Source organism: Alligator sinensis, unplaced genomic scaffold (genome assembly GCF_000455745.1).
Source record: "Alligator sinensis unplaced genomic scaffold, ASM45574v1 scaffold5_1, whole genome shotgun sequence".
Taxonomy (NCBI): domain Eukaryota; kingdom Metazoa; phylum Chordata; order Crocodylia; family Alligatoridae; genus Alligator; species Alligator sinensis.
Window position 1 is genome coordinate 353,740 of NW_005842213.1, and position 16,095 is coordinate 369,834.

Here is a 16,095-nt window from a genome sequence, read left to right on the forward strand (position 1 = left end):
TAATTAGTAACAATTAACACTTACAAAACCACAGACTAAGGAGAGGAAAGAATCAATACAGACAATCAACTGCCTCAAGGCAGAGACAGTCTGTTGCACAAGCACCCATGTCATGAGTTTTGCCTGTTAGCAGCTTGAAAACCCCTGCACCCATCTTCTTGAAGCTTGGCAGGCTTTGTGGCCTCACCAGGGGCTACCACCCCTGCAATTTTCATCCACTGTGGTGTAACACATACACGTGACATGAGAGGCTACCACCCCTGCAAGTTTGATCCAAATCAGACAAAAAAACAACAAAGTTATAGATATTTAATTGATTCCCCATTATACCCTATGGCCGGCTCTCCTAGGCAGCTCTAAAGCTTTGGAGACGCTTTGGCCGGATCAAAGCGGGAACCCGGTCCGGAGATCCAGATTGGATCCCTGGCATCTGAAGCAGCTGGATCCGAAGCCAGATTGAATAGCTGCCTACTCACACAGGCCTAATACACTGGGAAAAGCTTAGCTGCATTGCTTAAGTGTTTTGGAAAACACATTTGAAAGGCTAGACAAAGTGCTTAAAAGCCTTTTGCTGTATCTTATTTGTGATGATAACTGTGCCAGGATGCACAATAGGATAATACTTAAGAAAGGAGAAGTTCCAAGACAAAATTTGAAGCACTGTGGTGAAATATGATCTGAATAAAGTGCATCTATTCAACTCAGCAGGGTCCACACCTACAGGGGTCCAGAAACCAGGCATTAGTTCTCCAAAGTCACGGAAGTCAGGTAGGATTCAAGAACATGGGAAAGAGCAAACAGGGATGGGGAGAGCGGGAAGAGGGATGTTTTTGTTTGTTTGTTGTTTTATTTTTTAAGAAAAAGAAAAGGGGGGACCCAAGGAATGGAAAGCTAATGAATTTTATTTCCCTTTATAAGTCTTCAGCTTTTTCAAATTATGGGAATGATATAGAATGTTATAAATGACAAGGGGAATTTAATGTAGCACTTTCAGATCCAAAATAGGGGAGCAAAATATCACCTACTTTCAATTGTTATATGAACAGGAACGACTACAGTAATGCCTCTTACAACATCAGCACCTGCAATACCTGTCCCATGCTTCTGCAATGTAAATGGGGAGCTGATTGCTATAGGTAAGAAGCAATCTAATTGTTTTCATCTGGATCAATTCAGTTTTTTCTGTGACTAAACTGTGAATGTTTTGCAGAACACTTACCAGTAAGGAAGTACTCATTTTTCAGATACCGTAGCTTCATAATAATAATTCTTTGATTTTTTTTCAGAGACACCTATTCTCTTGAATCTGTTTTGTGGTTATTCCATGCCCTTAATAGGGCTACCCCACATTATTGAGAGGCCAGTTTCTGCTCTTTGATATGCATATGCAGTTCCTAGGAAGATACTTCTTTGTGAGCAGAAGAGATGAATGTTGAATGAGTAACAGCCTTCCCTAGTCTCTGTTGTTGGAATGATGTCAGCCATGGCCAAGCTGGTAGACACAGATTAGTTGCAGATTCTCTATGTATGCCAACTGGACATAGTCGCAACTAAGTGTGACTCAGTTCAAGTTAGTAAAATGTGCTGCTCAATCTGTAGCTAGTGTGGGAAGAGTGCTACGCTACAACATGGGAACTGGTAGTTCAAACCAAAGTTCCTGGGAAAGTATGTCAGACTCATGGAATCCTAGCAATTACTTTTCTGGTCTTGCAGGAAGTAACATATCTCAGACAACTAATGCTTCAGATCAGTGTATTTACTCCAAATGTAATGCATCATGCCAGATTGAACGAATCCAGGACAAATGTGTAGGACTAGCGGGAGTGGAATCCCATAGCACCTACACACCTCTTTCAACAACTACAGTGTCTACTTCCCAAATACCTCTTGTGACTGATTGCTTTGATCTTCTTCCTCCAAGAAAGGTGAGTGAGCAAAAATAATGTATCAAAGCACAGATGGGACACAAACGTGATCCCTTAGGGTGATGTGTCTTGGGGCAGGCACCAAACCATATACTCTGGGATCTGGGCAATGGAAAAGCAGATCATTTTTGCATACTACCTGAAACTTCTATATTTCCAGGACCAGGATCTGGCATGGTACAAATGTGAAGTCACAAATTCCCTTTGAAGTAGGTAATACTTAGGGCTGTGCAAGGCTTTGGACTGTGCTCTGGATCTGGAGAAGCTTCAGATGTTTCGGCATCCGAAGTAGCATGTCCAGATTGAAGTGTTGGTTTCTTTAGGCTTTCCAAAGCAGTTCAGAGCTTCCAAGCCACTTCAGAAAAGCTTCGGAGTCGCTTTGGAGATCCGGCCATAGGGTATAACGGGGAATCAATCAAATATCTATAACTTTGTTGTTTTGTGTCCGATTTGGATGAAACTTGCAGGGGTAACATGTTAATTAGCAAGATTAACACCTACAAAACCACAGATCAAGGAGAGGAAATAATCAATACAGACAATCAACTGCTCCAAGACAGTCAGTTGCACGAGCACCCATATCACGATTTTTTCCTGTCAGCAGCTAGGGGGGCAGGGCCCCGGAACAAAGAAGCCCTGTACCGATCTCCTTGACAGCTGGCAGGCATCATGGCCGCAGCAGGGGCTACCATCCCTGCAGCTTTCACCCTGCTGCGCCTTAACACACACAGTGTCACCCATGTCATGAGCTTTGCTTGTCCGCAGCTTGAGGTACAGTTCCCCCCAAATCCCTGCACTGATCTTCTTGAAACTTGGCAGGCTTTGTGGCCTCACCAGGGGCTACCACATTTGCAGTTTTAACCCCCCTGTAGTGTAACGTATACACATGACATGAGTGTTGCTTTCAAGAATTTGGGGTGCAGTTCCCCCCAAACCCATGCGCCAGCTTCTTGAAACTTGGCAGGCTTCATGCACTTAGCAGCAGCTACCATCCCTACAAGTTTCATCCAAAGAAGACAAAAAACAACAAAGTTATAGGTATTTCATTGATTCCCCATTATACCCAGGTTTCTGAAGAAAGTAGAAGTCAGTCAGTAGAATACTGCAAAACCATACAGTAACATAGGACAGGAAGTAAAGACCAGACTATCAACACAAAGCCATTAAAAGGTAGGTGGTATTAGAAGGTAGGTGGGCAGGATGGTATAAGTATTAGGGTTGGAAACCATTCCCTCAGCTAGGATTTTTGAAATTCAGGAGTGGTCATGATCTCAATATTTAATTTGATACAGAATTTTTTTATAGTATAGAAATAGGTCTTGAGGCTTCATTGATGGTTTTTGTTGTGAAGTGTTATGAGATTTTCAGAATTAAAAAACAAAAACAAAACCTCAACAGATAGTAAATACTGCCAGGCTAGTTGTATTACTGAGCTGCCTATGCTCTCTGCCAGTAATTTTCAGAGTACTAGTACGTTCATTTCCCATGCATATTCTCACCTCTTCCTTTTAAATTGTCAACAGTTTAATGAGTCATGGACCTTTGGAAATTGCCAGATTGCCACTTGCTTGGGAGAAGGAAACAATATTAAACTGACCAGTGCGGACTGCCCACTTAGGCAATCAAATCTCTGTGTCAATGGTTTCCCATTCACAAAATACTTTGATGAAACTGGCTGCTGTGAAGTCTTTGAGTGCAAGTGTAAGTAACATGGCAACAAGATTAAAAATTTTGTTAGGTGTTAAAGTGAGCCTCAAGGGAAGTATTGTATTTTACAGTGTACACATCAATATATTGTATAACTCAGCGTACGAGGCACTGGAAGCCCAGGTGGACTTGTAGGGAAGTTGGACTAGGTGCCTTATTGCTTGGGCAGCTGGGCCCAGGGGGTGCCACCACCACAGAGGGAAGGACTGGGTCCCCTCATGCTCAGGGGCTGCCCAGCCTGGTGGCAGCTCACCCGCCAGCTGCTGGTGGGGAGGGGAGGGCAGGGGGCGGGCAGGCTCTGCCAAAAGGAGGATCAGGCTCCTCACTGCTTCTGCCTTAAACAGGTAGGCAGCAGGATGCCTGGCACCACCCAGGAAGGGGCTGCGTCACCCCATGTCAGGCAGGGGTGAGTGGGGATGCTAGGGGTGTCAGGCAGGGCTGGGTGCTGCCTGGGCTTCCAGCACCTCCCACACCATTCCCACTGCCTTCTCCCATTGCTAGTGAACTCTGCCACCCTCCTGCCACCCCCCATACTTCCCATGGGGCAAGGTAGCCCCATCCTTGGGAAGTTGGATTGGGCCCACCAGGCATCCTGTGGGCAGCAGTAGCCTGCTGTAGGCAGAAGCAACAAGGGGTCTGATCCTGCTTTTGGCAGAGTCTGCCCACCTCTGCCATCACCAGAGGACAAGCTGCTGCCATTCTGGGCAGATCCTGAGCTGTGGGGGGGCCCACTCCTTCCCTCTGCAGCAGTGGCATCCCCCAAACTGTCTGTACTCCCAGGGGCCCAATCCAACTTCCCCAGAGCCCACCAGCATGCCACCTCCCTGTGCAGCAGGATGCTGACATGGTGTCCAGTTGAAGTATTGATATGGTGTATAAGTCAAGGTGGAAATTTAAGGGTAAATTTTGGGGGTTCAAACCTCGACTTATACACATAGAAATATGGTACATCCAAATCAGTTCAAATTCTGCTATCCATCATTCTCAGCTTAGTGAGGTCACAATTTGCTTCATATGTAAAGCATGTAAGCTAGGTTGAGTCCTTACTAGAATCAACTGTCTTTAGAAATATGTAGCTTAACACAAGTAACATTCAGAAGATTTTCTAAGGGAGCAAATGCTGTGATGGAAAAAAAATGTCAGAAACAGGGATGTAGCAGAATGGCATGAGAAGAAGGGAGGAAGTGTTGGATGTAGAGATGGGACAATGTCTGTAGGTAAAATAAGGTTTGCCATGATGACATGTGGGATTGCTTAGATGTGGAGATAAATGTGAAAAGGAATAAGAATAATAAATGAGTGGGATAACAAGAGGCTCAGTGGGACAAAGGCGACATAAGGATAGAAAGTGGAAAGGAAAGAAATGGCTATATGCGAGTGAGTTTGGAAAATAGGTTTATAGAAAGTGCTTAGCTATGGGATAAGGGGTATCTATGAGACTGAAATCTTGTCTGCCTTTTTGTAAATGTTTTCTTATGGGCCTATCATAGAAAACATTTTATTTCCATTATGGCAGGGGGTACTTCAAAGGAACTGAAAACCTGGACTGTTATAACATTTATTAACCAGAGGTGAAAGGTCACAAGGAACTCGCACTGTAAAGCCGGCCAAAGAAACAGTGTGGGACAAGATGCAACTTTGTCAGTTGGCAGAGAGATTGGCCATTGCTGACTTAAGGCTTATTCATACATTCAGAAACCCTAAAATAAATCAGCCTTTAAGCTTATCTTTGTTTCTAGGTATTTGTAGCGGGTGGGCAAATGAGCATTATATGACCTTCGATGGAACATATTACAATTTCAAAGGGAATTGCTCCTATGTCCTGGTGAAGCCAATCCAGCCAGATTCCCCAAACTTCTGGATTCACTTGGACAACTACTACTGCAGTGATGTTGATGGAAACATTTGTTCAATGTCACTCTTCATTTTTTATAATGATTCTGTAGTTCTTCTGACACAAGCAGTAGAGCATGGAAAAGAAGGCAACCTGGTAATACATTTTCTATCACCTTTTAAGATTATTCCCATTTATGTTTTTGGCCATGCCAATAGCTCCACCAGGTTTAAGAATAGAGCTAATTTACAGTATAAAACAAAAACCAAACAACAAACAAACAAAAACAGAGGGGGAGGGAGAGAGATTCTGTTTTATTTGGCCTCTTTTGTTTGAAAAAACATTCAGTGAAATGTGCAGGCCTGTGTTTTTTATGATAGAGAAGATCTGTAAAATGTGGGGATTTTAAATATAAAGATTTTGCTTCTTGTTTGTCTTTGCCCTTTTGGTGTTCAGTGGCTTACATCAACATTGTCTGGTGCTCCCCCTCTACTGAAAGATGGCTGCTTTACAAAGGCCATCACTACAACTGGCACTACCCAGGATCATGTGATCTTATTCTCTCACTCCAAATTATGAGTAGCAGCTTCCATTTCAATTGATATAGAGCTAATTTGGGTTCATATGGCAGCAGGTTTGAATTTGCAGCAGAAAACTCCAAAATTGGAAGGACCTGGAGGCTGATGAAGCTAGTCCTTCCAGCGTAGGTAAGGCTGACACACTCTGACAGAGCAAATAAGGGTATTTGCTGTATCACTGCCCATGCTGTCCTTGCCTTCTGAATAAATTGAATAAATGGAGGGATGTCAGTCTGAGGGGCTGTCTGACCTGTTTCAAGAGTCTTGGAATAGCTTAATTTATTTATGATTAGGCGTGTGTCATGTTCCTCAATAATAATAATAATTTGGGCTTTTTTCTATGAAATAAAGGACCTCAAAAGACCACTAAAGTCAGTGCAAATCTTTCCACTGACTTCAGTGAGGTTTGGTTTACTCTTGCCAGAAAGCAATAATTGGTAGGTAAACCATAAGCTGTGTCCTTTAATTCATGGTTTCTTTTCTTGTGATTTATTCCATGGCCGATCAAAAGAAACTTGACCATACATGGAGCAGTGAATGATTCAGAGAAACTGTCTTGTGAAAACTAATCAAATCTGTAGTAAATTGCTGTATCATTTTTACTGCTGATATTTTCTCTGCAGTTAGTAACTCAAATATCTGAAAGCCACATGGAAACTCAGCCAGTTTAAACTTCAAAGGCTTGCACTCAGTGGCCTCAACTACACAAGACACTGATTGCACAGTCGCTGCTGTGCAGTCAATTAGTACTTGCTTATACTTGTTTATACAAGTATGAAATGACTGTGCAGTAACCAGAATTACTACACAGTAGTGCTGCCAAATGGCTTTTTTGTGACACTGACTGTGCAGTAGCATCATGTCACACTTTCTGCCACGTGACGCTACTGCACAGTAGTCACGGGCTACTGCACAGTCAGCATCTCATATAGGCACAGCCAGTATATCTGGAAGAATAATTTGTCCTAGGCATTCCAAAATATAAAGTTTATATTAAGCAACATAACACTTGCTGAACGATTTGGACTCTTTCTTTCATTTAGATTCTGTTCAACAGTAAGAAGATGGTACCAAATTTCTTCAAGAATGGTATCAGGATAACCAGTTCTGGCCTCTACATTATTGTTGAAATACCTGAAATAGGACTTTATGTCTCCTATAGCTATAATGTGTTCTACATAAAACTCCCTTTCAACACCTTTTATAACAATACGGAGGGACAATGTGGTAAGTGTATTCAGGTGTAATTAATGTCTCCAGATTCTTGTTTTTTTCATTTTGGTATAAGATTTATCAGCACTAGATTATAATGTTTTTCTTCCTCTTTGGTGGAGCAGAGAGTGGTAATAGAGAGTTCCAAGTAATCTCTTTTTACTCCCTTCTCCATTTGTGGATGAATGGAGGAATTCAAGAGAAGCAGTATGTATGTATGTATTTATGTATGTATGTATGTGCATGTTTCTTCTCCCTTTTTGCCATCTCCTGATCACATCTGCTCATGAAATGGCTCACATAATCCATTTTAAAAGACAGGAATGTCTCAATTGCTTAAGCAAGTTGGAAGAATTCATTACCTGACACTTTGTGTGTCATCCATAAATGGCAAACTAGCTATTTTAGCTTTTTCCTCCAAGCATCTCCTTTCTGTGAAGTCAATGAAGACCCATTTGTGTTTGATACCTTCCAAGACCAATGAAAATTTTCCACCTGCCTTTATGCAGGTAATTTCCTCTCCAGAAGGAATTCTGGGAAGTCCCTGAGTTCTTCAGCTTTTACATGCCTTTGTTTTATATTGCTGGCAGGTACATGCACCAACGAAAACTCAGATGATGCTAGGAAGAGGAATGGTGAGATTACAGACTTCTTCAGTGAGATGGCATCTGATTGGAGAGTGCCTGATCATACCAAGAGACCTTGTGAATTAAGTATCCCAGAACCCACTCTGACTGAAATAGATCAAGGAGTTTGCCCCCCTTCTGCTCTTTGTGCACTCATCTGGTAAGACACGCTTTCATGAGCATCATATAGATCAGCAGTCAGCAACCCTTCCTGGCTGCAAGCCAGAATGACCCACCTTGGGTCAGAGGTAGGTGCAAGGAGGGAGGGTGGGGGCGGCGGGAATGAGGACCCACTCATGGTTGGTGCTTCTCCCTGCAGCAGCCTGGGGAGGGCACCTGAGCTTAAACCCCCTGCCACTGAAGACTACTGAGGCTCCACATTCACAAGTTGGATTCAGTGCCTCTGTTGGCTAGATCCAGTCTGCAGGTTGTAGGGGTATCTACGCTTGCTCCAGGGTAGGAGGGCATTTTATTTAGAGTGGCTCTTGGGAGTCACTTTTATTAAAATGCCCCCAGCATCTTGTGTATTCAGCATCTTGTGCTTGAAAATGGCAGCTGGGATGTTTTAACTAAAGGTCATTTAATGAGCTGCCATTTTGAAATATGGAAACACTGAAAACACATGATGGCAAGGCTGTTGGAGTGTTTTAATTAGACTCAATTGATTGAGTCTGCTCCAACACGTTCTAATTAGAATGAGTTGGAGCAGGCATCCCACACATGTACAGACACCCCTAGGTTACCAAGCCCTGATATACATGATCAGGCCTAAAAAGAGGCAAGTGTATGCTTCACAGATTGGCTATGAACTGTCTATAAAAGGTAAAATAAATTAATCTAAATTTAGTGATTTATGATCTGAGGCTTAAAACTGCTGATTTTTAATGGTGGATACTGAACAGCTGATTTGTCAAAATCCATCTTCTTTTAAGGCATTTTAAATTTGTTTGCCCAAGATAAATTTTGGAACATTAAAACCAACATTTTTAGGTATCTTATAGTTTTTGTCTGAAGGCTGTAAACTAAAATCACTGCTATAAGTCTATCCTGCAAATTTATTTTCTTAAATAATTTTATTATTTTAAAATAAGATTACTAAATTAAACAAAAAAAAAACAAATATCTGTACCTAGAATTACTGCATTCAGATTGCAAAGAAAACTTTATGATTCAATCCTCTATTGCATAATCCATGGGTAAACCAAGATGCTGTAAATAATATGAGAAAAAGGTCATCATTACTTAAGAGGGACGTATGATTAGTTTCCATTGTGTGCATCTACACATGCAGTTAATGCACCTACATTTTCTACATAGAAAATTCAGGCGCATTAAACTGCACCCCCCGCATGCATCTGAATGTGCTCACATCGTGAGCAAATTTGCTCCCAACCGGAGCAGTACAATCTAGGGATTCTGCTTCTGCTCTGCTCTGCCCCCCTATAACAGCCAGGGGGAGCTCCAGGATCCCCTGTGTGCCAGCCCCAGACTGATAGGGGTCATGGGGGTTAGTCCCAATCCCCACATGCCTGGGAGAGCTGTCCCAGTAGCAAGGCAGCTCCCTGCCAGCTGCTTGGGGATTGGGACCCATGCTGTTCGCCATATGGCTGGGAGAGACACACCCACTGCAAGATTTGCTAGTGGTTCGTATCCAGGAGAACATTTCCCAGTAAAACATTTTAAAGTTGTATATTTAACTTGACAGATTTTTTCCATGGTTTGGTGTGCTTCTGAGCTAAACTTTTGTTATGACATAAAATCCACCATGAAAAACTTGCCTATTGTTATTGTTTACTAAGGAATATGACAGACTGTCACAACGAAGTTCCTCCCCAAGCTTACTATGCAGCTTGCCTCAGAGATGCATGTTCAGCCGGGGGTCAGAGGACCGAATGTTACAGCCTTAAGACCTATGCTGCTTTGTGTGGATTACAAGGGGTTTGTGTTGACTGGAGAAGGAAAACGAATGGAGAGTGTGGTGAGCTGAAGAAGGGTTTTCTGGTCTGGAAGTAATTTTACTCTGCTCCCTTTACTATTACACATATATACTGTGTCTGTGTTGATTTTAGAAGTTACATAGGGCTTGAGTCTTCCCTGAAAGTATAGACAAATTTAATTGCATCCATAGTGATATAAGCTGAAACACTACAATTTACATCTCTATGATTCTGTACTGATACAAGTACAGCAAAACCTTTCCAACTTTTAGCTTGCTCCATTCAGGGCAAATTTAGAAAGATGTACCTATGCCAGTAGTTTTCAACCTTTTTAGACACAAGGCACCCCTCTTAGTTTTCACTCAATATTTGACCACAGAAAAATAATAAAGCAATTTTGCAAAAGACTCAAAAAGACCACAACACATTAGAATGTTTTTACATTATGGATTCCTGTCTGAAATCTCTGGCTTTATCTTGTGATAATATTGTGCAGTACCCTATGGCACCCTTGAAAGGGTCTCAAGGCACCCCAAGGTGCCACAGCACCCTGTTTGAGAATCACTGATCTATCTTGTAACACTACAGGATGATGCCAGAGTAACAGTTACAGCTCAAGAACTGATGGGCGCACCCAAGTGACAGATCCCCATCCACTTTTAAAGCAGCTAAAATGTACATTTGTCCATGTGCTCAGATGCATCAGCAAAGCTGGAATAAAATAATTGATGTCAATGTAGTTATGCCTGTGTGGAACTAATGGAGAAGGGAAAATTAGGTCCATGGCATGTTCTGAATGGTTTAGCACTAGAGCTGATTGAATTTGCAGTCCCAAAATACTGAAAATTGCCAAAAGCTGGAATGGTTTTTCAGTGTTTTGCCTTTCTGATAAAAGAAAGCAAAGATTTTTTTAAGGAAACCTCGGGATGAAAGATGTTGGGTGAAACCTTATGTTTTATCAAAAATCTATTTTTCCATGAACATTTCAACAGGAAAAAATAGCTAGCCCTGTTCATGTTACATTCATGTATATTCAGAATAAACCCACTGATGTTAAGTGGAATTACTTTAGATTTACATCAGTAAAATAGTATGGTATTTGACCTAGTCAATTTTCCTCATCATTTACAATCATCTTGTCCTGCCACTGGCAATATAATGGTACTTGTTCAAAGGTTTATAATAGAATATATACATCATGATCAGAACCTGGGCTACATTTCAGTCTTTCACTAATGTTTTCTAGTTTGTTCATGTCCAGTACAGTTTCATCATTAGGTGGCAATATATATATATACCCTTTCCTTCTGCTTGTTTTCCCTGTGCTTGCCGGAACTGTTGACACAATAGTAAAGGTAGCATGTGTTGTTGCAAATTCATTACTGGAACAATCTGCCCTTATGATCAAAAGTACAATAGAAACCTCTCTTTGGAAACCTTCTCTTTTATGTCTGTGGAATGCACAAAGTGAAATACCCTACCCAGATGTAATTTACATTGTAAGGAGGTAGGCAAAGCAGGACATGCTAATCTCCATATTGTCAATGTTCTACAGAGGCCAGTTGTTCTGGGGACCAGATCTACAAGCCATGTGGGAGAAGAGAAAGAAGAACTTGCTTTAGCAGGTGAGTCATTTCCTAAGCACTAAGGATACAAACCGGTAATTTTTAAAGTATTGAAGGGATTTTCACATTCAAATCCCACTGGAATTCCAGCTCCTTTCAGACAGATTTTTGTTCTTAGTTCTCTCTAAAAGCTGGGCTTGGTGTCACTCATCCCTTCCTATTTATTATATAATTATGCAGCGAAACCATTCCTGGTACCATTCCCTCACAAAGTAAGGCAAAAGTGTTTGTTGAAGGATGTTACTGCCCTGATGGGAAGATCCTGTTGAGAGATTCTGAAGCCATTTGTGTTTCTGTCTGCGGTAAGGAAAAATACAAGTTGGGGGAAAAAAATAAAAATTTGCTCTGAGCAACTGTTATAAGATTCCATAATACAATCCCTTTCAGTCCTCAATGCCCTGCGGCTCAGTATGCTGTATAAATAGAAGCAAGGATTTCAAAGGGTGATATCTTTTATTGGACCAATTATGTAGTTGGAATAAAGTTAGACAAGCTTTTGAATGCAAGACATACTTCCTCAGGTCTTTGTACACTTAGCCTTTAGTTATTGGATGACACTTTCTGACTAGACCAGAAATGCTTCTGAGGCATTTCATCCCTCTAATCTTATCCAGAAAGAAGAACTTTCATTTGGGAAGATGCAAATAAAATCAGTCTCCAAGAACTTTTGGATTCAAATCCCTGTGTTTTGGCCATTGTTCACTGTTTCTTCAGTTCCTTGTCTTAGATCCCAGGGTCTTGTTCTTGATTCGTGTCCCTTTCCCTTTCTCAGCTTCGATAATTTTCTCCAGCATCCTTTTCATTTCCAATAGTTCTAACAATTGTTCTGTTTTACAGCCTGTACTGGACCAGATAGATTAGTGAAACAGGTAAGGAAGGAACAGAGGTAATGATCTTCCAATAACTATTGTGATACGGTAGCCAGATGCTGTGTCCTACTGTAAAAATGATTGCAGAAATATCTCATTCGTTTAATCCCAAATTCAAAACCTGTGTACAATAGAAACAGCAAAGACAAGGGATGGGACTTTTAATTCTGCTACATAGCTGTACTCCTTATGAGAGACACTGAAGCAGAATTGGAAACCTATGAAAGTCTATTGTTTTCTCACTCATTCTTATTTTCCTCCTATTTCCTCACACAAGTTCTGCAGAGGACACAATCAACCACAGCATATTTTACCATAGAACTCTCTGGTCCCTATGAAATTTAGCATCTTTAGTTTCATATGTACCATATTTGCCCAAATCCAAGATGACTTCAAATTTAAGATGATCCCACAATAGATAGATCATAAACATGAGAAATTTATAAATTTGTTAAACATTTCCATCTAATTATTGGAGTGTCATCTTAAATTCACCTTCCCGCTCCCCCCCCCTCCTCCCCCAACTGCAGCACCAGGGAAAGCACTGGCAGGTGAGTCAAAGTCAGCATTCCACACTTCAAAATGATGATAGAGATTCTTTAAATAAAGTATGTTTGATGAGCTTTAGTTAAAAAACCCCACCACCATTTTGAAGTACAGGGACACTGAATACAAATGATGCTGAGGCTGCTGGAGCATTCTAATTAGAATGCTCCGGCAGACTCAATTAATTAATTAATCAAATTTGCTCCGATGTGTTATAGTTAGCATGCATTGGAGCAGGTGTTGGGTACATGTACAGGAGCCGAGAGTCTCTGGCTTATCCCCCACACTCTTTTCTCATTAGTCTATCACTTCCAACTTCCATTCTGTGATCTGTTGCTTCTTTTTTTTGCACAGCCTGGAGAGACCTGGGAACATGATTGTCAGTATTGCACCTGCAATAAGAATACCTTGAAGATTACTTGTTCACATCGATCTTGTCCAAAGTCTCCACCAGTGAACTGCACTATAGAAGGATTTGTACCCAAACCAATACCACATCCAGATGACCCATGCTGCACGGATACAGTGTGTGGTAAGCTTGATGAAAAGCTGGAAGAACTGGGATTATTTATAAAGAGGATGGCACAACATTGTCCTTCATATTCACTATAGACAGGACAATAAGTAATGTATTTAAATTACAAAAAGGGAGATTTATATTAGATACAGGAAGAATTTTCTATTTAGGAAGGTGTTTAAGCACTGGTGTAGTTTACCTAGAGTTTAAGGAATCTTTCTGTCATTCATAGTCTTAAAGAGCAGGTTAGACAAATATAGGTTCATAATGGTTTAAAGAAGGATTAATTTATGTGGAGGGGGATGAATCTGTGTGCCATGCTTTAGACATATATGTTTGCATATGTTGGCATAGTTGGCATATATTGGCTATAATTTAAAGAAGCACCAGGCCATTTGATAAAATATAGTCTAGAAACTAGGCCTGTGTGAAGCAGCTTGTATTCGCCTTAGATTCGGCTGATTTGGGGGAAAATGATTCAATTCGGTAATTCAAATCACTGTCCTGAATTGTTTCGGCTGAATCTGATTCAGAGATTCGGCTGGCGCCAAATCTCTGAATCGCAATCGTATTCAGAGTTTCGGCTCCTGCCGAATCTCCAAATCAGGCAGGTCAGGCCCATCCCCTACCTGCTCTCCCAGCCTGGCACTGGCTGCCCGGCCCGCCCCAGCTCCCGGTTAAAAAAAAACAACTCCGACTCAGCAGGTGCTGCTAGGCAGGGGGTAATCCCCATTGCCCCCCACTGCTCCACGCTGCATGGGGGCTCTGCATGAGCCCCCTGCCCCCCCCTCCCCCTTCCCCAGCACCCCCGCGGCTTTGGCCCTTTAAGAAGAAAACCCCCCAGACTCACCGTTCCTGCCAGCAGGGGGCGATCCCCACTTCCCACCTGCTATGTGGGTGGCTCTTCCATGAGCCCCCCAAAACCCCAAGTTTGCCACAGGAGCTGGTTAATCCTGGGGCTTTTCTTGTTTTTTTTTACCTTAAAGGTCAGGAGCTGGCCTGGGTGGGGCAGCCATGGCAGGGCTGGCGGAGAGGGGGGGTGTCCAGGGGCTCATACAGAGCCCCCCACACAGTGAGGGGCAGTGGGGATCACCCCCCGCCCAGCAGCACCCGGTGAGCACTGGGGCTTTTCTTTAAAGGGGTGGGAGCTGGGGCTGGTGGGGAACCCATGGGGGGCTGGGGAAGAAAGCGAGGGTCAGGAGGAGCTTAGGGATCAGGCTGGGGCTGGGGCTGGGGCTTGCAGGAGCAGCACTGTGGTTCCCTCTTTGAGGGACTGGCTGTCACCTACCCACCCTGAAGTCCTGCAGGAGAAGTGAAAAGGGCTGTTTGGGCCAGACACAAAGACTGAAACCCTTCAGATAAGAGCCTCAGAAATGAAATCTTTCCATCATGAAGAGCAAATATGCCTAATTCCCAGCCCCAGGTATCCTCTGGTAAAACCACTGGTTTATAATGTGAGCAGTGTAAATTGCTCTTCTCAAGGCATTCTAGAGAGAAAGCCACACTTTCTCCTCGTGTGTGTTTTTATTACCTCTTCATGCAGCCCAAGCCATGTTTCTGCACAGATGGGGAGGGATTTAGTGCATCTGGCACAGGATGGAATAGAGAGACCTAACTTCTAGTTCTAGCTTTGCGAATGTCTGTCTGTATGATATGTAGCCCATCACTTTCCCCCTCTGCACAGTTTCTTTTTTGCAAATCACTGGCATTAATTTATATTTTAGTTGGTAATCTCAGATATGAGGCAGAATATAGAACAAGTCTGGATACTGAATGTTTCTTTCATTCCTAGGGGTGAGTCCCATCAATGTTATAAATAAGGTGTATTTACAGAGCACTGAAGGGAAGTTTGCACTGCCAGTCCCCTTTCTGTTCATACTCTGTAAATGAATGGACCAGTAAATGCAGCGTATAAGAGTTTGAGCTAATGTAAGGAAATTATTAGGAGATAATTAGGGTGTGCAAGTCTTTGTACTCATGTAAAATCAGTGGGATAAAAAGGCTTTTTGACACTTTTTTTCTGCATCTCCTGTTTCCAGAATGTGATGTGAAGTCTTGTTCTATCATCAAAAAGGAATGTGACGCAGGCTTTCAGCCAGTAGTAGAGATTTCTGGCTGTTGTCCTATATTTTCTTGTAGTAAGTACCATGACTCCTTATAGTATGTTGTTTTTCATTATTTGAAATGGGACTTTATTTACAGTTTAGTCCCAAGACATATCCACACCCATATGTAGTTGTATAATAATGGGCGATTCTATGATGATGTAGTGCATTGCTACATTGCCATATGGCGCACTACACTGATGTAGCGATCATGTAGGACTACACATAGTGGTGCACTCCCTGGTTATATAACCTGACTTATTATTCAGTTTAAGATTGAAGCAAAAACATATAACTTCATTGGAATGAGTTAAAAATAATTTTCAGGGTTTTGAAATACGAGTTTTATTACCAGGAGCAGCTAACAGCAGAATTGCAGAATAAAGGATTGTTTGATTGGTGGAAAATCATGACCATTAAAAAGAAAAGAGAGTTGTTGACATTTGTGGAATGAAGAATTGAGAAGGGATCAGGTAGATTATAATGAGCCATGATGTCAATTGACTCTGTCAGCGCTGTCTGACTAGAAAAAGCTGCTACCACTGGCAGGCAGTTGGTTTTAAACTCTGGATGGGCCAGGAATCCTAGGGGCATGCAAGTGTACCAGTGCATCC

At 42.1% G+C, this 16,095-nt stretch overlaps 1 protein-coding gene across 1 annotated transcript in view; it reads left to right on the forward strand.

Annotated features, from left to right (window-relative positions):
- The window catches only part of LOC102388612 (mucin-5B-like), an 82,320-nt gene that overhangs the window by 56,978 nt on the left and 9,247 nt on the right, over positions 1–16,095 (forward strand). Inside the window, exons 29-41 of the mRNA XM_025207896.1 lie at positions 706–768; positions 1,047–1,136; positions 1,714–1,925; positions 3,449–3,626; positions 5,372–5,622; positions 7,088–7,271; positions 7,847–8,042; positions 9,682–9,860; positions 11,375–11,444; positions 11,625–11,746; positions 12,282–12,313; positions 13,214–13,391; positions 15,416–15,514. Of these exons, the coding sequence (XP_025063681.1) occupies positions 706–768; positions 1,047–1,136; positions 1,714–1,925; positions 3,449–3,626; positions 5,372–5,622; positions 7,088–7,271; positions 7,847–8,042; positions 9,682–9,860; positions 11,375–11,444; positions 11,625–11,746; positions 12,282–12,313; positions 13,214–13,391; positions 15,416–15,514 (1,854 nt within the window). The remainder of the gene's footprint in view (positions 1–705; positions 769–1,046; positions 1,137–1,713; positions 1,926–3,448; positions 3,627–5,371; positions 5,623–7,087; positions 7,272–7,846; positions 8,043–9,681; positions 9,861–11,374; positions 11,445–11,624; positions 11,747–12,281; positions 12,314–13,213; positions 13,392–15,415; positions 15,515–16,095) is intronic.